This window comes from Mycteria americana, chromosome 4 (assembly GCF_035582795.1).
Source record: "Mycteria americana isolate JAX WOST 10 ecotype Jacksonville Zoo and Gardens chromosome 4, USCA_MyAme_1.0, whole genome shotgun sequence".
NCBI classification, from domain to species: domain Eukaryota; kingdom Metazoa; phylum Chordata; class Aves; order Ciconiiformes; family Ciconiidae; genus Mycteria; species Mycteria americana.
In genome coordinates, this window is record NC_134368.1 from 76,041,573 (window position 1) to 76,067,185 (window position 25,613).

The 25,613-nt window shown below is 40.2% G+C and overlaps 1 protein-coding gene across 5 annotated transcripts; it reads right to left on the reverse strand.

The window, feature by feature from the left end:
* Positions 1–13,950: 13,950 nt before the first annotated feature.
* Positions 13,951–22,752, reverse strand: MMAA (metabolism of cobalamin associated A). 5 transcript variants are annotated; one of them, XM_075500952.1, is made up of 8 exons: positions 22,624–22,752; positions 21,222–21,697; positions 19,975–20,097; positions 18,449–18,619; positions 18,046–18,131; positions 17,295–17,444; positions 16,915–17,017; positions 15,551–15,742 (listed from the first exon to the last, which is right to left on the reverse strand). In XM_075500952.1, exons 2-8 carry the CDS (start codon positions 21,670–21,672, stop codon positions 15,690–15,692), a joined length of 1,137 nt encoding a protein of 378 aa, XP_075357067.1. In that variant the 5' UTR covers positions 21,673–21,697; positions 22,624–22,752; the 3' UTR covers positions 15,551–15,689. The 5 variants fall into 5 exon arrangements, with proteins under 5 accessions (XP_075357063.1, XP_075357066.1, XP_075357064.1 ...); XM_075500948.1 differs by lacking the exon at positions 16,915–17,017 and having other exon boundaries at positions 13,951–15,742; XM_075500951.1 differs by lacking the exons at positions 16,915–17,017; positions 22,624–22,752 and adding an exon at positions 22,554–22,597 and having other exon boundaries at positions 13,951–15,742.
* Between the last annotated feature and the right edge of the window lie 2,861 nt (positions 22,753–25,613).

Sequence of the window (25,613 nt, forward strand, 5' to 3'; positions counted from 1 at the left end):
GGCAATAAATAGGACAGCCAATGAAGAAAGCTACTTTCAAGGAAGGATCCCCTCCCACGTATTCAAAGGTCTTTGAAAGCTCTCCTGGGAAGGTGGGAGAACACAGAGAAACCTCGCACCCAAGGGCGCAGGCCAGAGACAGCTGCTAAGTGCTCTGAAACTGCAGGGAAGAAAGTCTCACCCTTTTCAACTCCAGCAGGCAATCTGGGACACTGGGCAGAGACAGCCCAAGAGAGGACAGCAGCCAGTCCGCACACCATCCATTTGCCCATACTGATGTATCTCGTGGTGTTCTTGATAATAAACACAGTTTCTCTTTCTAATGGACAATCAAGCATGTGCCAGGCCCCATCCAGTCTTCAGGTCATTAAAGGGAGGACCCGAGACTCAGGTGGTAACACCTGAGATTCGCAATAAAACTCCTCAGGAATGGAGAAGCAGGAGTTTGAGGCTCTAATCAAAGAGCTGTAGGTGGACCCAAAACCAACACTTCTCACCAGCAGCTCAATATGGCTGTGCCCTGACAGAGCCTGCAGGTTATTTTGAACATGAGAGGTGTCAGACAATAGATTAATGCAGCCTAACTAGGAAATGGGGAATGCATCCAGCATGGTTCACAGGCTGGCCCTGAAGCAAAACAACTAGTTTTTCTTAAGTTATAAGGCATGGAAGTTAACCTCGAGGTACTTTCAGGTCAAAATACAGTTCTTTTTTCCTGTTTATGATCAAACAGTACAGCGTAATTCAAACCCACGCCCTGGAAAGGTGAAGAGCAGACAGCCATACCAGCTGCTCAGGGCACCTGCTTCCGATGATCTACCCTCTTCCTTGCACAAATAATGTCGGAAGATGAACACCTTATTTAAGTAATTATCCATCCCCATCCCCTGACTGCACCCCTTATTTTGTCTGTGCTGCCACTATATCATATGTCCCCTCAACTACACAGGATTTCTTTTACTAAAATATGAAATAATGCAAACACACTAAATACCACAGTGCAGCTTTTTAAACACTTTAACAGCAGTATTTTCTTCCTTTTTTTCAGAAAGAAACTGCAGACAACCCATGTCGGCAGCCAAATTAAAACAAACAAGTCATTCTGAACAAAAGGTGCTCTTTCTAGAGCCTCAGACTCACTCGATAACTCTAGAGTTAATGGACTGCAGATTCTTCAGCTTTTGGGAAATATAATTTGACAATTTGTAGAGGAAGATTGATTTTTGTTTATATACATCTATAAATAAAGACTTCATACTGTGACACCAGCCACTCAGATGCATGGTAGAAGTTCAGCATCTTTTGAAGAGAAACAGTCGGGATTTTGGGCGAGGGACTAGCGTAGATCCTTTTCTAACTCCAAGTGAAAAATGCGTTTTCCCTTATCACATCTAACACTGGTGAAGAGGGCGGCATCTGTCAGGTGCCTCTTACTGCCAGCATTGCAACCTGCCCTCTCAGGCTAAAGAGAGGTCTGTCAGCCTTTGCCAAATGAGTCAGAAGACAGTGATGCAAAGATACCGTGTGGAAGGAAATGAGAGAGAGGACCTTTGCAAAAGGGGGATTTTGCACTTAGTAATTAAAAGTAGCATGAATTTCACACTGGCTCCAGCACCTTTCCATCTACGGACAGAAGTAAGGAAAACGGGAGTAATATACAGTGCAATTCACTGCCAGAAAGATTGCAGAAATACACCTTCATGAGAATCTTAAAATACGAGCAGAAGGAAAACTTAAGGGATGGATAGTTTTAGCAAGGCCACTCTGTGTAAACAAAAGATATCAAGGAAAAATAAGGGATGGGGGGAGGGGAGGAAGGATCCAAATGGATTTGAATCTGTGGGGCTACAGAAGGTCTCCTGACTAATAGCAATGCCTTGAACTACTTAACCACAAACAGGCCTCTCGAAAAAAGTTATGCCCTTAAAGTTATTTACACAACAGCTGGGAGTCTTGATCTTGCCAGCCCTGCATCTTCTCTCCTCCAGCTGCAAAACCTTTTATAACCTCAGTAGTTCTTGCCCATCACAAAGCAGTGAAAAAGCCCTGGTCAAAAACAAGTCAGAAATGCAGAACCCAGAAGAAAATGAGACTCGAGGCAATTGATTTAGGACTCTGCTCACCATTTTCCTTAGCACATTTTCCCTGGTTCTGAGTAGTCCAATACACTTCTGAAGGAACAAAGAACAGTTCGACATATCGAGGAGGGGAAAAAAAAAAAAAAAAGATGGTAACAAGTGGTTGTTCCTTTTACCTTGGCTGTAAATCTGAGTACAACACACAGTGCACCGCATCAATTCCAAACAAGTGCAGGCAGCTGTACAGCATGCTGCTCTCCCTGACCAAGCCATAGAGCAGCAGAGAAAAAATAAGGCTCTCTAGCAAGACATAAAAATACTCAAATCTGTGGTAAACAGGAGTCCAGCTTTAAGGAGGTCTAAACTCTCCTAATTCCAGGACAACATTGCTGCTACCTAGACAGAGTAAGCCTGCCCACAGATCCCAAACAGCCCTACAGCGGATGCAGATTTCAGCTGGTAATGTGAGCATTTTTAAGGAGCAGTGTGGTGCAAGGAGGCTATTCACCAGGATTAAAAAAAAATTAAAAACATTCAAATCAGCTCAAATTGAATCTTTGATAGGGGCAACATGGTAGCTATATCTTGGTGTTTTTTTAAGGAGAGATAAAGAAGTTCTGAGGAAGTACAACTATCCCCATCTGAACCATCTAGGAACCTTACAGGAGGCAATCTAATCACCAATGCCATGACTGCTTTGCTGTAAGTCCAGCAGATCTGGTGATGGATCACCAAATCTATGGGTTGTTTCATGTCATGCTTGGTGTTAAAACACTATATGTTTTGACAGGTTTGTAGGATGAAAGTTGAGGACTAACAGCAGCTCCCCTAGCTCTTCGAAAGGATTCATACCAAGAGGAACCACTAAGCCATCTGATGCCAGAAAACACGAACCACAGAGACCTTGAAACCTCCCTTTCTGCCACAAGGACGCAAGCTTCACACTGCCCGAACAGCGAGGCCAGGAGCATGAACTGAGAGACTCTAAAGAGATCATTTGTCTCTTCGCTATAGGATGTTTTACTCAGGTCTCTCTGGAGTTCCCTAGTAGGGAAGGCAGATGTACTCAACGCTGAAATTATGTAGCCATCAGCATTTACCATGAATCATTTGGCATCAATCACAAGAGATTATTGTTTTTTCCTCTCTCACTGAACGTACACTGTTTTTCCTGCGTGGATCTGTTTGACTATGTCTGGATGACTTGATCACCAGGAAGAATGAAAGCAGGATGTCTGATCAAGTACCAAAACATCACTCAAAAACACTAACTAACATTTGCAGTTCAATCTCTGATCAGTTATTTAACCAACTTCAGTTGTGAAAACTCAATTGCAGTTTAAAAAAAAAAAAAAACCCACACCACCTCAAAAAATCTAAATCCACTTAAAAATAGTTAGAGATGAATTAGGAAAAAAAAAAAAAAAAACACCCACCAAAAAATGATACCGCAGTTCAGTACAAACAACAAACTAGACAGAGGCAGGGAACATCTACATTGTTTTTTCAAAGCAATAACTATTATGACTGGTACCTCTGAGAATTAAACAGAGCAAGCTCTCCAGTGTTTTGACCTCCAGAAGGTCATGTTCACAAGTCAGTGACCGTAAGAGCCAAGCTGGCATTCCCAATGCCCACAACAATAGATCCAATTACTTCAACCAACAAGCATTAAAAAGCAAATGCAGCACATGAAGCTCCTATTGCTTTGTTAATTCAAATACATATATCTGCAGATATAAAGATGAGAGAACAGCACCCTTGCCATTTCTGTGTAAGCTATACATGCTCTGGTTTCTTAACTTTCCTTACACATTTTGTTTTCCACTTTTTTCTCCTCTGCTGTTTGCCTGTTCGGAAACACTTCACCCAAACTCAAACCAAAACAGGGCTGAGTAAATTGATTCGATAACTATTTGGTTTGTGAATGTCGTTCTTCCCACCGTTATTCACTGAAATTTTTCAGACTTGGCTAAGTGAAAATACCATTTTGTTCTTCTTTCAATTGCAGATGCATAGATCTAGGTGCTCAGTAAAAAAAATCAACTCAAGCTTCATACTTACTACTCAGTGACTATTTTGAATTTGCTAAGTAACCTAGCACTTTAAATAATTCATTTAGAGGAAAAAAAAGAAACAGAAAGCTTCAGTAAGTACACTGCTGAAGCCAATAAGTTCAAAGGGGATCAATAGCATCTTATAAAAGGCAGATTAAAAAAAAAAATCTGCAAGATCCAGCAATACCTACTAGATAACCCAGCCCCGGGGACATTTGAGGAATGGCTGAGACCACATCTCAGTGAAAACCCCTTCACAAGTATTCCGCATCCTCTCCCCTATCCCACTGAGTGGGGATACGGGGTTTGCTTTCTTCCCTGGAAAGCCTAAAGACCATCACCAAATCTGGCACCTTTGTGGGCTCCCATGCTTGCACCTCAGCTCCAACTCTGCCCAGGTATGCCAGGGCTGGCTCCATCTCATCACACAACACAGGGAAAGCGTTGCTGCCAAAGGCTTCTATCACCTCTATATTCTCCCCAGGAAGACAGAGCTCTGCTCAACGGCTTCAAAGTGGCAGAGGAAAGTGCCCCAGCTGCTGCCCGCACGCCCAAAAACATGTACTGATTGCCGTAGATGAGCTGTACTGATCTGAAAGGTGAGTTGCATATGCAGTTTAATGTGACTGTTAATGGGGAGGCTATTTATGCCTACTTTGTAAATGTCCCTATTTACTTTAAATAAAGTTGTGTTAGAAGAGCCAAACCAAAAATACTTATCAAGAGTATAGCAGACAAAACTAACTGTGGAAGTGATACTGCCCTGGAAAAATGCAATGTAGCCAATTTTGCAAGGTTGCTAGTTACATATTATTAAGGACATTATCCAGCCACCTATTAATACATCTAGAGCCCTTTGTTGCCCTATTATCAATAACAAACGGGAACCTTCTGTACTATTTTGGGAAATGACCTTTCTTCACAGCATTGTAGCGTAGCATGAGCCAGGAACCTCCAGAGCTGTAATTCCAGCTCCACCATTGACTTGCTGTGTGATGAGGGAAAGTTGCTTTAACCTCTCAGGGGCTGTTTCTTTTTTTGTAAAGTTGTAGTGACACTCGCCTACCTCTCAGCTCGGTGGAGTGCTTTATTCGGTTCAAATATTTGAGCAGAGCTTTGAGGATGCAAAATGCCAGATCAGTGTAACACATTGCTGCAGCTGCTTAAGGATTTTAACATGGCAGAAATTCAGCTGCAGCTGGAAGAACACATTGAGCAGAGCTACAAGATTCCCTTTTCACAGGTGAAAACTTACAGCCACTGGCTTTAGGCTACAAGTCACCACCTAGCAACATTTAACTTGTCAGTGATTTCAGCCAGAGTTTCTCAACACACAAGAAAGAAAAGCTCAGTACTTGTTCCCACCTACATGCCAGCAGAATTCGGGGTAATGTTAACAACACATAATGGCAAAGGATACACCTAAAATAACAGCATGCAGAGACCATAGGATCAAAATTACTGGGACAAGCAGAACGCACAGTGGATACTCAGTTTATGCAGTCTGGTACATTTCAAAGGTCAAAAAAAAATAGTTGGGTTATAGGAAGTTACAGAGATTAAAAAAATAGAGCAGAGACTGTAACAACACCAGCTCTTTCTCTCTCACTCTCTCTAAATAAATAAAAGTCATGACTAAATGAAGTCATTCTGAAAACATGAATGATTTAATTTGCTTTGGTGGAATATTCCCAGGCTTAACCCCCTCAAATTGTGGTAAAAGGTGGGAAACAATCTGATCCATTTACAAATTACAAGAACGTGCATAAGCACACAATAAAACTATAGGAAGGCTATATTCCCAACTTAGAAAAAACCAATCACTTAACTCTTTTCCAAGGGGCAGAGATCAATTTATTTTCAGCACCTCACTTCTCTCCTGCCTCCCAACAAAAGAAAAGGCTAGATATCAATACAGTATTTGAGAGTTGTCTAATAACTCCCTTTCATAATTTCACCAACAGCTTCCAAATAAAACTTACTTCATGGCTTGAGACCCATCCCACTGGAGGAAATTCCATTCCAATTCCTTTGTAATTGACAGCACAACTCAAATTCCTAAATATGCATCCCCAATTCTTCAGAAATAAAGCGAGTTTCACAGCGTGGAAGATTTAACCTGAAAGCCACAACACCACGCCCATATTTAGGTGAGGAAGTTCTCAGGGTGAACGTTGTTCTTCCACCACGATGATCCTCAAATGCCCACAAAAACTCTTTAGCTATTATTTAAAAGCACTTTGTTTTACAGACAGATAGACAGCAATATATTTGAGACAGATGTTTAAGCATTACATGATTCAAGTTTTATAAGAATTAAATTATAGCAGTTACTGAAATGCATGTTTGAATTTAATATTTAATACATCTTCTAACAGATTGCATTTCCTGATCTTAATTAACAGTGCCCAGAGACAGCTTATCCATATTCTCCAGATTGAACTATGGCAAAATTTTAGACCTGGGCTATGGATCCATGGATATACAGAAAACAAAGGACAGGAATGTGCATTACTTAGCAAGTGGTTGGGTATAACACTTAGGAAACGAAGGGCGGCGTTTCCTCTGCTGGGCAGAAAGCTTTGACTTGTGTGGAACACCCTGATGTGAACACACAGGCCCTGATGGTCACTTCTGCTTCTACAACTTACTCACGCAACATTTCGGCATTAATTTTCTTTTACCCAACGACTTCATGAAAAAAGTTTAAATTTCATCAGTAGCCCAAGAAAGCCCATTTCATCAGCGGCTCAAGAAATTAGGCAGTGGCTGCGGAAGCCTTTTACCAGTTCAGTAACGCAAAGGCACCCCTGCTGTAGTTTGACCCCGGGGAGGAGCTGGGGGCCCGGGACGCTGCGCAGAGCACGGCAGGGCTGCGGGCTGCTATACAGCACCATCTAAGGGCTCTCTATAAGTACTGCGGCTGAGGGTAAGGACTGCAGCCGCTCCCGGCTAGCCTGCAGGTTCCCGGCCACATTCACTGCCCTTCCAGCAGCGTTGTCGTTAAGAAAACTTTCTAAGCGATTGTTTTCCCTGTGAATCACTGTCACCGTTTCATCAAAAATCATCTAGAAAATGAAGTTACTGAGAAGTTGGATGAGGAATAATTTTCGCAATAAAAAGATTTACCTTTGTCATTTGTAGCAATTTGTTTCTCTCCGTTGCAATTTCTTGGCATACGAACAAGGTGGTTCACTACAAACACTCTAGATTAAGCACAGGAGGAGAAAAAATGTTACGGCTTTTAGATTTAGAAACTAAAAAACAAGAGGAGCCTTAATTCCCTCCAGCTTGTGCAATATTTAAATCTCTATTTCAGCTTCTCAATGCAAAATTATTTTTCTTCATAAGTTACACAAGTCTTGTTTGTAGAAATCTTTTCTTGTGGGGTGATTCTGTAATGCAATCTAATGAGGAAATGCCACGCTAACCTGAGGATGCACTTAGTCCAGCCTTCATCTCAAGCCAATAAAGGGAAACCAAAACCATTCAAACTCTCCCACAGAAATGTCCTTGCACTTTAGATGCTCACTAAAGGATACATGTTCAAAATGTTAGACGAGAGCTATCCAGACTAGATTCATTTACAGGATCTGTGCATGTCTCCAGAGCAATGTTTTCTAAGATGAAAGAGTTGGCAATGGACCAAACAAGATTATTTTAATTATTCCATTTTCCCTCTGAAATCTCCTGCCTCATTGCATATGAAATTTACTACCCCAAAAATGGAAAACTGACTCACCTAATGGGACAAAACTCAGGTGGCCTGTATTCCAGGACCCCTATTCAATCACACTTAGGCACGTGCTCAGATGCCGTCCTTTCTTGATGTCAGGGTATGGAAAAACGGCAGTATTTCTAATAAGAGCAAGTGCACAGCAAGGAATTGTGTGCGGTGGGAACGGGTGTACGGAGCATTGTCTGCAGCTAAACTGAAAGCCATGTGCATCCTGCAAGACATGAAACTGGGACTTCCCTATTCAACACACCATAATTCAGAATAACTGATTAATCTTGGTACAGAAATAAAACATTCAGTGGCTTTTAGATGTGCTAGTGCTGTACAGTGGGCATGGTTTGCCAGGTTGTTGCAGATGTGGAAATGACAGCACTAAAGAGTCTCAGTGAAGACACTTTTTCCGCTTATAAGAGAATGCCACATTCTAATGGCATAGCTAAATGGATAGCTAAAAGAAAAGGTGAAGGATAACAATATTTTAATTATCTAAAGTTTGAAATATTAATTTTCAAATCTACTCGGGTTCTACTGCCACTGCACACAGAAAGAACCAGTCAGGTATTCGGCATCACATAAGTGTTTATAAGTGATAAACAACAAAAAAGTTTTTTGCTTTTACTGAAACTGTTTTTAAAAGCTTACTGATTTTGACCTAAGTTCCCTCCTTCTCCTGTAAATCAAAATTTAAGAAAGTAACTTCAGCTACTTGTTTTGAATCCTGCAGATATCAAGTATTGGCAGCTGTTATTCACTGCAGACAGACAAATCATATTCACAGCTCAAAAAAAGAAATCCTGTTTTGGTGAACAAAATTTGCTCTGTTCAGCAAGCAAGGGCATGGAAAGTCATTCCTCTTAGTCTCAGATAGCAGTCAGGATTTCCAGGTAGATCACTTTGTTAAGATTTGTGCAATTAAAAAAAAAAAATTAATAGCAATATTTGCAATGTAATTCACCTTCCAGTTTGCTGTTTATTTTACTTGATTGAGCTCTGCCAGACACCATACACTTGCCATGCTTTTGACATGACACATAGGACAGAAACCAGTTTCTTGTGTGACTGCCTTTTCTGGAATGAGTATGTGATCTCAATTGTGCAATTACAGTAATACTAGTCCTCTCCATGAATTTTAGGAGACTGAGACAGCTGAACAGCAGAGTTTCTCTTTGAACTTCAAAAGAGAAGGGACACCAGAGCATAATAGGCTTGTGAAACACATGCTGACCTTTTAATATGTTGACCCATACTGCTGTTAACAGCTATCAATGAATCCTGAAGTGTGGATAGAGGGGAGAAGTCAGTAGTGGAGGTGAGAGGGGGGAAAGGAGAAAACCAGCAGACTGACAAGGCATTATTTTCTACATAACGTCCACAAGCTTACAGATGTCTCAGGATCGTAACATTTTTGGCAGAGAAAGTATACAAATACTTAGCTGTTTCTTACTTAGATCTAGAAGTAAAAGACAAGCATCTGAGTAACAGTAAAAGCTCCTACACTAAGCTTCTAACATCATAAGGCACATTAATTGTTGCAGTTTGTGATATCACTGAAGATCCTTTGTCCAGTTAGACTAACAATGTACAGTTTAGAAGTAAGGTGAAACAAGCAACTTACTCTTTGCACTTACTTTACAGGCTTTGCCAGATTTGACCAGCTAAAAAACAAGGGGGGTGGAAATTGTCTTTATATCTACACTCAGTGCAGATCCCTAATCATTTTCAAACACATTCAATATCCCTTGTAGTTCAGTTTGTGGAATCCCTCATAAAAGATGTAAACCAGGAAATTCTTAGCACCCTAATTTCCCTTTCCTCTATGGATTATTTTGCCTACTCCAAAATACTGGGAAAGCTTCTCTAAATAAGAATAATCCTTACTGTGATGGCTGAACTCTGCTTCTCCCGCCACGAGAGGAGGGTCTGTCAACACAGCCTGGGAACCAGCTCAGCTCCTTTACCCCATAAGCAGCAGGATACATCTTAGCACAGTCAGCTTGTCTCTAAACTTCCCATCCTCCACACCTTCCTAGGATGGTGCCTGTTTTCTTCTAAGGCTTGATGAGAGATAGAAAGAAGACTGAAGGGCAAAGGTAACGAAGGGGTCAAGAAGAGACAGTTTGCCACGGGTGCTGCTAACAGACATTGAACAACAGTTTTGCACGACTTCAGAAATCCTTGTCTTCTGCTGGTGAGCTCTGTCCAAGCCTGGGTTCACCAAGGTTACAGGAAAAGAAAAGGTTGTACTTTTGTTGATCAACGCTGCTAAGCAACAAGTCATAAAAACTAACATTACTCTTGTCTTCTGCTGGTTGCAATTAGAAAACTACAAACAGGATCTTTGTGTCATAGATTCAGGGCTGAGAGAAACCTTCAGCGGTGTGACTTTGTAATGCTACAAGACACACAGTCAATTCGAGTGTCTTCTCATTATACATACATTACACATCCCCAACCATTGCAGTCTGCCACAGTACAGGTCAGCTCAGTCATCTGAAGTTAGAAGAGTCTTTAGATTATAATAGTCACTTTCAATAGAAGAAAAAAGCAAAAATATTGTTAATCCATGATTAACTTTATGAATATTTGAGTAATTTAAAAAGGTGTATAACTAAACTAAAGCTGTTTTATGCTACTCTACCAGTGAAAGAGATCTAAATGTAAGAGAAAATGAAGACATAGTAACTAACATAGAGCAGGAACTCACTTTGCCATAGTATTTTAAGGAAAAATACATGCATCTCATCATGCATTCTGAAAAGTGAAGCTTTTGACTTCTTTGTTACAAGTGAACAATCATTTACTCAAACTACAAGGACTTCTAGCTTTTCCCCACTTAGACCACAATTACGAATAAAACCACCTAGTTCCAAAGGACAAGTGTCTGCATTAGACTAGTCTCCCGCAACATACAAATCCAAAACATAGAAAAGGGAATTTAGTTTATCATTTTTGTAAACCTCCCACAGCAAACACTGGGGATCACATCAGCTTCTGCAGCTTGCCAGTGAATTGTCTAAGATAACTCTTATGCTCCCATGAGAGAAAAAAAGAGAAAAATAAGACATTCTTCTTGCTGCTCCATAATGTACCTTCTCCATAGACTAGCATGAATGTCAGCTCCTCTCTTCCTTGTTTGTGCACCAGCTGAACCATACCTTGGCATGGCAGCAGGGAACAGGATATGTCTATCATACTTCCATTCTAAATATGTACTGTAATTGCTTATGAGTTTTTCATTTTAAAATTTTTATTCTCAATCCACAAATTTTGTTAATGTTCTAACATGGGGTGGGTGGGTTATTTTTAAAAAAACTGTAACGAATATGGCCATGGAGTATCTGAACTAGTTTTTGGAAAAGGAACCCTGTTGCTAGTCAACCTGTGCACTGTTAATTGTCCAAATCATAAGTTCCAGGGGAACACACTGATTTTTCCTTAAATACATGTTTTATCGACTTCTATTCAATTATTCTTCAAATGATATCTGGTTTAGAATAGTCCAGCAGGAATAGTTATGGAAGCACTACACTCTGTAAAAATGTTTCTCATTTTAACTCATGGATAATGTTACTTCTTGACTGTGCATCCACGGGGGGAGCAATATAGCACTCTGAGTAAGGAAAAGTAAAGGGGAAGTAAGTATGTTTACACCAGTACAGAACATGCCAATCACTGAATCTTGCCACATCACTTTAAGAAAGAAAACTTTAGGAAGGGAACTGCATAAGATTAAAAAAAAAAAGTTCATTTGTATTCTTTAGCTTTGCTCAATCCCTCTCCCCAAAAATCTCAAGACCCACAAATAGACAGCCAACACACTGCAGATTTCACAAATAAAGAAACAATAGATGCGAGGAGAATATAAAGACTGAACAAGCATGCGTAACAGGAAGCAATGCATTTACAAAAGGCGAGGGCAGATTAGATATCAAGGAAAAGTTTTCTATTACTTAAAGCAGGACATTACAACAGAACAGTAGTCAAGAAGGGGTCACTGGGTCCTGTCTCTGAAAACAGAGAGATTAGATATGAAAGGAATAAGTCACACTAAGAGCATGAACTTGCTAAGAGCATTTTTTCAACCTTAAGTAACATGGCCGTAAATATACATGGGGCTCAGAGTAAAGACTACTGAACTGTAACCCTTATACTCTGCTGACCTGTTTCAGAGTCCTGGGTAAATCACTTGATCTCACCACACTTGTTTTTCCATCTGTGAAACACCAGCAACATCTATTACACTGGGACTTGGGAAAAAGTTTCACACTTACATACAACTGCAAGACTTCGCAGGACACGAGCTTGTGTATCTGAAGAGTTTGTTCCTTACCTCCCATATCAATTTGTCTAACAGTTTATCATACCTCTAGCTACAAACTTAATCTTGCTATTATTTTCTCATAAAGTTATTTTCTCATACTGTTCTGCAATAGCTGTGGTTTTAAATGTTAACATGAGAGCAACTTAACAACTCTAGAAACTAAGAATATGTCAACATCCTACTCAACAGATTTGTTTACTACCTTTTTTCAGAAGCCTGTTTACTTGAATGACAATGTTTTAATGCATTTTACCCCACTTAATCCCACAGAGCTAGAAATGATGAGCTGGAAATGCTCTTTCCTATCTTGGGAAATACTGAATTGTTTACTAAATTGTAGCCTACCAGCTAAAGCTATGCAGTCCTTCCGAAGACAAGGCATTTCCCCAGCCTGTGAGGACATAAACAACACTTGCACAATTAACTGAACAGCAGTTGACTCCAAAACATGTCACAGCAAAATCTTAAAAGCTATAAAACAAACAATTTGATTCTCACACATGAGGCTCAGCTCATAGTTTGCACAGTACAGCTTTTCAGTTTGGTAGGGGAATCACTGAAAAACAAAGCAGGTACCCTTCTCTATCGTGCTATTTCCAAAGACCCTTTTCAGTATAAGGGTATTTCTCTGGCTACTGAAGCATGAGGCACAAATGAACACATAAAAAAGGCAAATCTAATTTTCATTCAATGCTCTACTTTAAGAAGAAAATGCAGTTTAATGAAAAGTAGAACTTGCTTAAGCCATTGTACTGTCTTCTACTAAAAGTTCATTAGTAAATTAATGATACTTTAAAAAAAGCAACAAAACGAGAAAATAATGATGGCCCATGGCTCGAGTGGATGGACAGATCTGCATCCAGAAAACATCCTGAAGAAGTGGTAAAATGTATTCTGCTTGAGCAGCCATCATTTAAACAAATCTGCGGTTTCTATTTTACTTGCTTGACAGCTTACATACAACAGACAAGGAAAATAGCAGCCCCTGACAAAAGAAAAAGTAATGACAATAATAAGGGTTTGATCTAACAGATAAGCACAAATGATGTACCCTTAAAAACTGTCACTGAAACAAATGGACTATCAAAAAGTTGAGAACTCACCAGTTAAAATGCTGTTGCTCTCATTAATTCATTTTCCACCTGACTGTCATTTCTTCTACTAGGTACCATCAAAATAGAGTTAATTTTTAAAGCTGAGAGAAGACATTGCTTTTAGTTTGGGGCACTTTCTGTCATATTCAGTAGAGACTGTTTTTAAATAGAAAAGAAACTGTAAGTGCTACATTTTTTTCACAACAGCTCAGCATGGTCCTAACAAAGTCGCTGTGCTTCTGCCACCCCCAACATTCCTTCAGCTACTTCTGGTAGCTGGTTGCAGCAATCCCAAATTACTCATTTGGGATGCAAAGTTTAAGAAATAGGAATAAGTGGGTTTCTGATGGTGGAAACCAGCTGCACCAGTGCAAAATTTCTTAACAAAGAAATGCCCTGGCTGTATGTCCCACAAAACACCACAATGCTCTTTGTTAATATTTCACTGCAAATGTATATAGGGATAATTGCTTTTAATTACAAAGTATTTTTACTTTGCCTTGCAGTTTGCCTTTTACTTTCTGGTCATGCTTCATATTTTTAGAGTAAAACTATATGGACAATTATACAGACATGATCAAATAATGGGAAAAATAACTGACTAGCACTGAGGATGGAAGTTTCTTCTGCATTGTTTAATTTGTGCCACTTTGACAAACCAAAGTATACAAAATCCTCAGCATTTTCAACAATCATTCACCTTTTCTGATAGCTGCCAAATTATACCTATGCAGGAATCAAAATTCTGAAGCACAGAAGTCTAGCAGGAAAAAGTAAACTTAGTTGGGAACACACTGTAACAATTGGGATGAGGGGAAGGAAGAGGAAAAAAAAAAAAATCACTCCAGCAAAAAAAAACAAAGGAAAAAAGAAAGAGGATCTAAGTAAACCAATTCATTGCTACCTTGGAATTGTCTCAAAAATTCAGACTCAGGTTGCCAGAACTCAAACGCTGTGTGAAACACATACTTCTTAGGAAGCCAAACAGGTGAAACTGAGCTAAAATAAAAATTAAAGACAGCATGCCTTTTATGTATGTGTCCAGAAAAATCAAGACTATAAAAATCATAATTTCCAATATTTTTTTTTTAAGTCAATTTATGTAAGCAACTCACAAAATCTCCTGCTATTTTACTGGTTTTCTGTCAGGTGTCCAAAATTCAGCATTTTTCCACTTTACCCTTCATATTTAGTAGGTACCAGATGAGCTCTGCTTTCTAGATCATGGCTTAGGAAAATGCTTCTTCCAGATTTGTTCTCAAGGGAAACTAAAAAAACCAAACAAAAAAAGTACTTTTGGTTGTAAGCAGTCATGTCTTCTACAAGAGAGGGAAAAAAACCCAAACCCAAACACAACTGGGCATTTTGTTTGAACCTAAAAAACTTAAGTCATATCAGAAAACCTCAAACCATTATTACTAGAGATAAATTATTCTAGTATAAAGACATCTGCTATTAAAATATCATGGATGACATTTGTTCCATTTGATGTCTGCATTTAAAAAAAGTCTAACTAAATTTTGCTTTTGTATTAAAACAACTATTTAGAAACTGGGACGGTTAAAATTCTATTCTCCTAGTGTATAGTGTATAATAACTAACTATAGTTTCCGAACAGGCACCAAACACCACTATATTCTATTTATATGCACACAATTTATTTAAACTAAGATTGTGGTCAGGTGCTGCCAGGTGGTCCAATGTTCTTGCTGTCACTCAAGGTGAGGAAAGAAAAAGCAATCCATACTGGCAACAGCTGATGCTGTATTAGAATGGAAAGCTGCAGTGTCAACTGCTCTAAGATGGTCCCATAACTGGATTAAAACTCTGCACCAGCACAAACCCTTCTCTCCCACCCTCCCAAAACCAGTCACATTTTGACACAGGCATACATATTTGACCAACAGATCTATGACGTGTACAAACAGAAGACTTAGAAATGTACTTTTTTCCAATATAGTCTGCAGTAATCTCTGAGTGAGCGTTTGAATTTGTCATGATCTTCACATATACAGAATCCTACAGTATTTTTTTTGCAGAGTACTGGAAAGGTATTCTACTAATGTCTGCTGTAGTAAAACATTTGAATCCACACATAGAAAAAAATGTATTTAATGTTCATGTTTACATAAAGTGCTTAATAAGAACAGAGTAGAATCTAATGCTTAGAGACCATCTTTGAATGCTTTCAGTAGCAGGTCGGCTGCCAGCCCAGGAGACAAGACACCACTAAGAACTTTTTCTTCTAGAAGTGGAATCTTATCCTTGACTGCCAAGTGACTCCGGAAGTGTTCCAACATATTTTCTTGGATGAGATTCCACATCCACACTTTCTGCTGTTTCCGTCGTTTGGCAATCAACTCACCACTTGTGAGCATGAGGTCACGAAATTCTGTCATTTTATCCCACATATCCGAGATACCTTCTCCAGTTTTGGCAGAGATGCGCATTACCTGTTGGATTCAGAAGAATTTTTAAAGCCAAGTAACTACTGGGCTTGAGGGTTCAATTAGTGCATCAAGTAGATTGCATGAAAATTAAGAAATGCGTAAGGCAAGCTTAGTTCAATACACTCACTTCATGAAGCTCTAAGCAGTTTTGTGCTGCTTGCCTTTTTTTTTTTTTTTTTAAAGATCTCAAAATTGGGTTCTACCAACTATAAGTGGACCCTGAGACCACAGTATTTGGGATAAACAGGCCTTGTCCAACTGCTTGTACAATGAGTGAGAATAATTTTTAATGAGTCCTTTAGCTAAAAGGTACATTTTACTGAAATGTAGAGTTAATTACATATTCTAGTAGATATACTGTGGTAGCTATGCTTTTGCACTTAAAATATTCCAGAGAGGAGATATTTTGACTATTTTTTGCATTTGCTTTCCAGACTAGGAATTCATTTTGCCAAAAATATTTCAGGCATCCAACATGATCTTTTAAATGGAATAGTCTTTTTTTTTTTTTTTTTTTTTTTTTAAGAAGTCTCTCTCTCTTTCCCTAATCTAATGGATAGGATACAGCCCCTACATGTCAATATTTTCTTTCTTTCAGTTGTCAAGACACTACCATCACTGAGAAACAGACAGATTTCTGATAACCTGTTTAATTCACTGGTCTCAACAGTTCTTTTGGGTCACGTTTATCAGATGTGACCTCTCATCAGATCTAGAAACAAAAATTTCAAATTATGGCTAAGCCTCAAGCAGCCTAGCTGATTTAAACTTAATTCCATTAGTCATTTTTAACACCAGGGTAAAGCAAACCTCCTTTATATATACATGCATATAAATAAAGGGAATGAGAGTGTGTGTGTGCTAATTTTATATACACATATTGAAAGTAAGTACTGAATCTTGTCCTTAATAATTTACCATAACCTTTTAATAGATAGAATACTGCTGTAAAACTAGAGGCCCACAGGATGAGAATTCCAATAATCTAGACATTGCATACACAAGTAGATGAGGTTCTTGCCCAAGAATTTAAAAAAAGTAAAGCAATAAAGGAAACACATGAACAAGTGAAAGAACAAAGATAATCACAGGCTTCAGAGTTACAAAGAGGGAGAAATAGCTTATGGGACATTTTAAGTTACGCATAGTTTACGAAGAGCAAAACAAGTTTGTACCACTACTGATGTTAGTAATAGGTCTGGTAGTGAAGAGATTGTAGCTCAGGACAGAAATCATGGGGAGCAGGGCCGGCTTTGCACAGTGTTTCATGTGGCACACCTTGAGATCAGAGGTGAAACAGAAATGGCAGCAATCAACTCTCTAGCACAGTGTAAAACTAAACAACAGAACTGAAATTTTTATAAAAGAGCCCAGGGAGACTAGTATAGCTAGATGAGACTGTAACAATCCTAACTCATTCAGCACTATTTTGGGCAGGTGGCGGGGGGGGGGGAAAGACAGACACCAAACAAAAAAACCTAAACACACCAACAAAACCTAAACAAAACAAAAAAATACCCACCCCCTCCCACAAACCATAGTGAAGTACACAAACCTTTGGTCTCCAAACTTTTGAACGTTTGCGAAGCAGCTTCATAGCACTAACATATTCAGCTTGTATTCTCCGTGCAGGCACAACTAAATCACCATCAGCTTTATTTATAGCAACTAGATCTGCCATCTCGATTATACCCCGTTTGATACCCTAAATGGAACATGGAGAGAAATCATGAATACCCAGAAGGACTGTGACATGCTGATTAATCACAAAAAGCAGGTCAAAATGCTTTGTTAGTTTCTGATGGCTCTTGCTGATTTTTTTGTGTGTGCATGTCTGTGTATGTGCTAGTCATGCAAGAGTAGTACCAACGGCCTCTGTCATTACTAGTTATCACTTTCCTTTGACACGAGAAAACTAAATATGGATATCCGAGTTTACATGATAACCTATTTCATGTGTAAAGACTTACATTTAACCAAAGCATGACCAAGTCTGCAAACCTATTTATACTGATTTCTGTTCTCCTATAATACGGAGCCACCCCCCAAAATCATATATAACCAGTAAATAGGCCAAAGTAAGTCAGAGAGTATAAAAATTTTACATCCTAATACTTCTAAAATCAGGGGAGGATATCAGATCCTAACTGTGCAATAAATTGGTAAGACACTGAAAAGACTTCAACAGTAGCAGTATAATTTACAAAACACTATTGAGATGGACTTTCTTCACAGACAGATACTAGATCTTGGATTTAAGTTTCTCCTTCTAGTCCTAGGTAACAATAAGAGAAACTGAAAAATACCTGTAATTCATCTCCACCTGCAGGTGGTAGCAGTAATATAAACATATCAACCATATCAGCCACAGCAAATTCTGACTGTCCCACACCTAAAAAATTAAATCCAGAGTTCACCATTTATTGCAAACTTTCAGTCACATTAATGACAGTAATTATGACAGATCCCAGTATTGCACCATGAACAAATCCCACTAACAAAGGCAACACAAAACAATAGTTTTTACAAAACAGTGCTTTTACAAAAGATACAGGACTAGAAAATTGACAGAATAGGCATTCATTTTCAACCAGTAATCATGTATGAAAGCATGAGCAAAATCAAGGATGAAAGTATGCAATTAGTAACACACCTTATTTAGATACCACAACAGGATAATTAAAAAAAAAAACAACCCTGAGCACATACCTACTGTTTCCACAAGAACAACATCATAGCCTCCCCCTTCACACAGCAGAATGGCTTCATTTGTGGTCCTTGTTACACCTCCCAGTGTCCCTCTGGTTGGAGATGGTCTGATGTATGCATTCATGTCTCTTGACAACTCAGTCATCCGTGTTTTATCACCCAATAGAGAACCTTAAATGTTTAACGTTAAATTATTTCAAAAGTGCAAAACAGCCAAACTTCCCTCTCTCTCCACCCCCAATAAATGAGTGAGAAAAGACAGATCTCTTGGATTACTTCAATCAAATAAGAATCTCCCAATAATAGTTGCTCAAGACTTTGCTGAGGACTAGGAAGTTACTACCTGGTTCTCCTGCCTATCAGAAGCTGGAAAGGCCTGATAAGCAGACCTTACTGCTACCAAGTATGAAGAATTTGTTCTAGGTCAGAATGAATTCTGCAATTCCTGAATGGCTTTTTGAGGCCTATACGCAGCAGGGCGCACAACTGAATCTTTGCTGTTTCTGTCCAAAGGGACAAATCTCTGTCTTCCTTCTACTCATGCAAACTTTAAATCGGATTCAGTGAGATCTACACGCATAATGCACGTTCCAAAAGATGAGAGATGATCAATTCTTTTAACTGATGCAGTCTTGCTATCATATTTTGCTATTCTATTGATGCATCTTGAAAGTATGCATTCAAGAATATAGTCTTTCTTAGCTCAACGTCATTGCAATGCTGAAGTTTTTTTTCTTTTTAAATAGTTACACACTGCAACATCTTCTCTGACAGTGTAGAAGCTGGAAAAAGGAATAATGTTCCCTGGCAGCTGCCCATTAGAAAAAGATCAAAATCAAGGTTCTATTATTTATGTCAGAGATACCATTAATCAAGCATGGTCAGCCTATAATTTTCCTACAATTTTTGATTTGAAAGTGACAGATTACAGCCACACAACTTTGAAGAATTTCAAATTGGGGGGGGGGGGGGGGGGGGGAAGAATCATGCTACAAGTCAGACAAATGGTCAATGATACTGCATCAGGAGACCTTGAAACCAGTACGGTCAACAGAAATCCAAAAATTCCTACTGAGAAGAACTAATGAATGTTCTAAAATCCAACCTGATCTACGTTTGGATTGCAGCATCCTCTAAATAGTTTTAAATTAGCATGTGCTTCCTACCCAATGATCAGCATTACCACTGTTGAAATTTAAGCAGAACAAATGCCCTTCTACTCCCTTCATCCACAGGGAAATAAATAAGTACAACTAGAGAGAGAAAACCACAGGTCTCTAAAGTTTCAGACAAAAAAGTTGTACAGCAGCATTCAAACGCTGGAAAAGAGAAAAGCTGACAAATTAGGACATTGATACATATTTCCCAATTTCATATCACATGGGGAAAAAATGAAAACTTAATACAACATTTATTTTTAATATTTTACTTTTATAGGCCCCCTAGTTTTCCTTCATTTGGCCCAAAGAGATACTCTTATAGTTGACAAGGTATTAGAAACCTGACAAACTTTAATTTGCACTCACCACCACTTGTACTAGAGGAAGGGTCTACAGCCAACACAGACACTTTGTATTTTCTTTCTGTAAGCATTTTCCCAAAGCATTCTATGAAAGTCGATTTCCCCGCACCAGGAGGACCAGATAACCCTAAATAATCATATTAGGAAGAAAAAAACATTTTGTTAATCAAATAAATAATACATCACATGAACACCATCAACATCTAAGTTGATATCAGTTCATACTTTAGCACAATACTACAACAAAGGCAAATGAAAGCTATGCCACAACCGATATACCTAACTAAGCAGTTGTAATTGACTTGAAATACACTACCTCGGTTCACCCAGCACAGCAGCGCTCACTTCACCACCCCTCATCCTACCGATACCAACATAACATTGGGTTTATCCAGCCTTATTTTCTCTCCTCCAAATAAATTTATTTATACTGACTTATACTTCAGAAGTTTAAAAACATCATATCCTAAATCTGCCTTTTTTGGATTTACTCATTATTTATGACACACACACTCTAAAAGCAAAAGCCCTTACCTTGAAGAGCTGTTATTTTGAAAAAATCAGGCGATTTACTTACATGTCAAAGCATGCAAACTAAGATTAGCTTGTTAACCTCCACCAAATATTTCTCACTCCCATGCCCAAGTTCTTGTTCTTACTACCTTTGTACCCATACATGAGAGACGACAGGTAGACATGACATACTTTAGTAGTCCCATCTCTTTACAAGGGAAAAATACTTTATAGTTTCCAAGATAACCAGGTTCAAGTCTCCTCAGCTGAAAAGTAGGCTGCTTTAAAGTAAGGCCATAAACCAGAAAGGTACATATTTTTCCTTCTGTGGATTAATGAAGGGATTTGGGAAGTATTCAAGAAAACACATTCTTTAGGAAAAGAAGAGGTCTGCTTAACTATATCCTTCCCTATCTAAGTGTAGATAATAGCTGTATCAATCTGAAAACCACCTAATATTTCAGCTTATAATAGTTATTTAAAAAACCCCAAATAACTCACACCACCACCTCCCCCCCGCCCCGGAAGCAAAATTTATTTCTAGAGGTTTCTCAAAAGCATTTTCCAGCTCAAGCCATCATTCTACTGGACAACACAAGTGATCTAGATTGGTTACAAACCACAAGAAACCAACAATCAAGACTACAGACCATGATACTTAAAGAACAATAGAGATAATGAAAGGTGAGGACTGTAATTCTGTCAAAGCAACTACTGGACAGACATAAAAGGACTAACCCACTCTAAAGGCAAGTGGCTTTCCTTGATTTAACTTTTCTTGTTCCCTGTGGTAGGATAATACCTTCTGAAGGAGCACCTGGGCTATTTTCTTCTTCCTACTCTGAGTTGATTCTACAAGTGTAATAGCTTCTGCTAAACAGGCTCTATGACCCTGGATTAGTCCATTGTAAAGTCTGTCTGCGAGTCTTTGTTCTTTGTCAGAAAGTCCCTCTATTTGCTGGTCAGGGGCCACTTGTTGACACAGCTCCCTCCTCAAACTGTTTGATGAACATATCCACTTTGTACGATAGCGGTGCATTGGCATAAGAGATTCAATGCACAAGAAATCTGCTCTGGAAGTGAAGTGAAAGTTCATGAAGTAAGTTCTTCTAGAGAAATAACAACGAGGGAATCTCAGCAGCAAAGAGGGGATCTTCATCTTGTTTGGAATTAAAAGTACCAGAGGCATCAGTTCACTCCTGTTTGCAGACACCCTAAAGAGAAAGAAAAACATTTTTACTTCCTTCAAAGCACTTGTAAGGAGTCAAATGAAACCTACGTACACAAGCAATCATCAGTTTTTATTTTATCCATACCTACCGTTTTAAACAAAAAAAAGTTAGTTCCCTCTTCCTATTGAAAAAAAACAGAACAAAAAGAAGCTATGGAATCTTCAATAGCATAGCATCTCTTTCTTATTATACTTAATAAATGAAAATACTATAAGTAAGCAGATAAATAAAAAATACTTTTAAGTAAGACAGCCTCTAAGAGCACACAGTACCCTAAAAATCCAGGAACAAACCAACCCTTGTGCTTACTGAAATTGCTGTATATTCTACTTTCACGGTCGCAAGGTTTTTTGAAATAATTATTCAGGATGAGCTTTTGGCACCTTATTTCCAGAAAGAAAAAAAAAAAAGTGGTCAAGCCACAAAAACATTTAAAAATAAATTCAAGGAGCTGAAACCTCCCAGAGGACCGACACAAGAGCAGCAGCACCAGGCACAACCACCACGCTCTCTGGGCCTGCTCTGACCCACCTCAGCACCGCTAAAAGCCTACAGATCGACCTACGCAGAGGTCCTCCATGGGTCCGGTAGGCCTCTCCTTCACAAAAGCCTCCCTCGCAGCTGCTTTCCGAAGCCTCTGGGGAGAGGCTCACCCTGGCTGCCACGACGCGCTCCCGGGGAACAGGGCGGCCCCCACCGCCGCGGGTCTGGGAAGGTGCACACTGGGAGGGGTCCCCGCTACCGGGACCCTGGACAGCCCCAGCCCCGCACCCGCTCCATCTCCTCAGCCCAGGGGCGACCGTTGGGGGGGGGGGGGGGGGGGGGGGGGGGAAATCACCGTCTCGCGCCAGCCTCGCGTGGGTGCCCTACCGGGACGGGCACCGCTCCCCGCCTGCCCCGACACCTACCGGCTGCCGCCCCGCCTCCCCGCCGCGGGGAAGTGACGTCCTCACGCTGAGCCGGAACCCGTCCGGCCACGGGGCGAGGGGCCCACCCCGCCGCGGGCGTCCCGGCCCGCCCAACCGGAGGCCTGCGCCGCGGCACGGCCGCGCATGCGCCGCCGCGCCCCCCTCCCCCGCCCCCTCGCGCGGTGCCGTTGCGGACGCCGGCTGTGCTGCCCCGCCGGCAACGGGAAGCGCGGGCGTCGCCGCCGGCGTCCGCAGAATCAGGGAAATGGGCAAGGAGGATGGCGGTGATTCGGATCGAGTCCGACCGGACTCGATCAGAGCCACCGCCATCCTCCTTGCCCTTCGCCAGGCACCCCGCCCCGCCTGGGCTCTGGCAGCGGCCCTCGGGTGGTGGCATCCTGAGAGACTCCGGAGCCTTCGTGCTGTCAGGAAGCATCTCCTTCACCCTCCCTTGCCTCCAGCGATTCGCCTTTGGGCAGAATTGGGGTCACCCGTGAGACCAGCCACCTGCTCGATCGTGTGGCAGCATAGGGCTGGGGTGGCACCAGGGCAGAATTTCAGCAGCTGACACAAACTGCACCTCGGGAGAGGGACGCCCGCCTTACTCTGCACGGCGAGACGAGGCCCTACAGCCACCGCCCTGCAAACACGCTCTAAGCAGGTCCTTCCACATCAAACGTGGTTGAAACCTCACGCTGGTCTCAAAAAGTGACCCTAGACTCTAATCCAACATCCTGGTGATCTCAGAAACCAACTAATGAACCCAGTTGGTGCAAAAATAAACTTTCTGTGAAGGCACGTTAACAAAATAAACTACAGGTACACAACACATCTCTTTTCAAGCCCTCGCTTTGGACATATGCCCAAGCCTCAGTTCTGGTCCTTTCATGAGTACACAAACTTCCACGCTGATGTAATAACAGTTTCTTTGTCCTGTCCTTAGAAGGAAGGATGTTGAAAATCTTCATTTCTCTCTGCATCTGAAATCTTAAAAATGTCCAGTTTGAATCTGTGCATGACAATTTACTACTCCCCAATTTATTTTCAGATACCAGGAAGGCAGAAGAAATGCTTAAACCCCCAAAACATGTTTATTAAATTGTATTTCTTTTCAGTCTTCATTTTGCCAAGTTAAACAAAGCTGATTTTTAAAATTTCCTCTCATGGAATGTTGGTTTGGTGGGGTGGTTGTTTTTTTTTTTTTTAATTGTTATTATTTCTCTAGTCCCTTTTCTGCACCTCTTGTTGAAGTACATGCATTTATTTCCAATAAACAGAAACGCACACAAGTTGCTGGCTGAGCTGTTACTAGTGCCTTACAATGATAGTAGCACTGTTCTAGAATGCATTGGACTTCTTCACAGTCCTATCAGAGTGGCAGTGCAAGTAATGGACTGTATAAAACAACAAAAGTTTTGTTCTTAACTGCTGAATGCATGGTTTAATCTCACTCCTATTATTCCGGTCCACAACATTATCATACACAGAGAACTGAACAACCCACTCTGCAGAGCTGAGAAAACATGCAATTTTGTGTCCCTGTCAGTGTGCGATGAAACCACAGCAGAAACAGGCAAGAACTCCCATTTCAAAATAGCCTTGTGTAGTCTTTCTGTTTAACCAGATCTTTATTCATCAGAGTTAGCATGTATCACTATCATCTCTTCCTTAAACAAGCCTTTTCTAAGGCTCTCTGTTTCAAGTGCTGTGCTTAAACCTAGGTAGCACATCCCCGCTATTATTTTAATAACAGTGGCAACAACAAAAAAGCCATTCTGCTATGGTTTCATCACAGATCATTGATCCTGCATTTTATTCCACTTTGTGTGCTTTCATCTTGAATACTTTTGTCGTTGACCTTGTTGCAAGAACTAGATGAATGGGTACGCACAATTGCATGTTTTGTCAACACTGAAGAGGAGAGGGGATTGTTCAGTTCTCTATGATAACCTTGTGGACAGGGATAATAGGAATGAGATTAAATTGTGCATTCAGCAGTTAAGAACAAAAGTTCTATTTTATCCAGTTCATCAGTTGTACTGCCAATCTGATACAACCATGAACAAGTGTGTATGTGTTTTAGAGTACTCTTCCTACAAGAACTGTTTCAAGACACTAGTGGGGTGTAGAAATCCAAATTGTTCGAGTCACCTCTTTTTTTTCCCCATTTCCTCTCAACTCTGTTATTCAACAAGTTTGCTTTTCTCCAGAGACTATAGTCCCCAAATGTCAGATATGACAGGAAGACTTCCTATTGCACTGTCAATTACATACACCCCTTCTTTCAATATTCTGGAATAGAGATTACACAGGTCTCCCAGAACTGTGCGCTCTTCTACCATCTCTGATTTTATGTTACTCTAACCTCATCCAAAATAGGCAAAATCTTTCCTTAGAAGCTGGACCATATCTAGAGTGTCCTTAATCTACATTCTGTCATATTATACAGTGCTCTTATGTTTCCCCTATGGTCTTTTAACATGTGAGCAAACATGTATTTTTTTTGGTCTTTATTACACACAGCCCAATGAATTTTGGTCAGACTCACTGTTTTTGTGCTTTCTGATCTCCAACATATGGAGTTCTCTTGGCTCATGCGTTCCTTTACCCAGTCATGATTAATTCACTTAACATCCTAGCTGAGATATTCAGAAGGGTACTTCAGTAGCTTTCCACATCAGCCTCTTTGTTTCTCTTTTTTTTTTAAATTTTTATTTTATCGGGGGCAGGGGGAGGGGGAGGTGCCTTTTTTTTTTTTTAATTTTATTTCAAGTTTAAGTCATCTTCCTTTTTGCGTTTTCTCTGCTTCTTTTCCCCAGGGGTGTCAGAAGAATAAAAATGTGCATCCCATAGTTATGCCATCACAGTCTGCAAACTTGTCCAAGATTTAAGGAAAATGATCTGTTTTAACCTCCCTGCTGCAAATCTACCCCAGATGTTAAAGAAAATGGTACTGCTGGTTACTCATGAAATGGCAGTCTTCCTTCTGA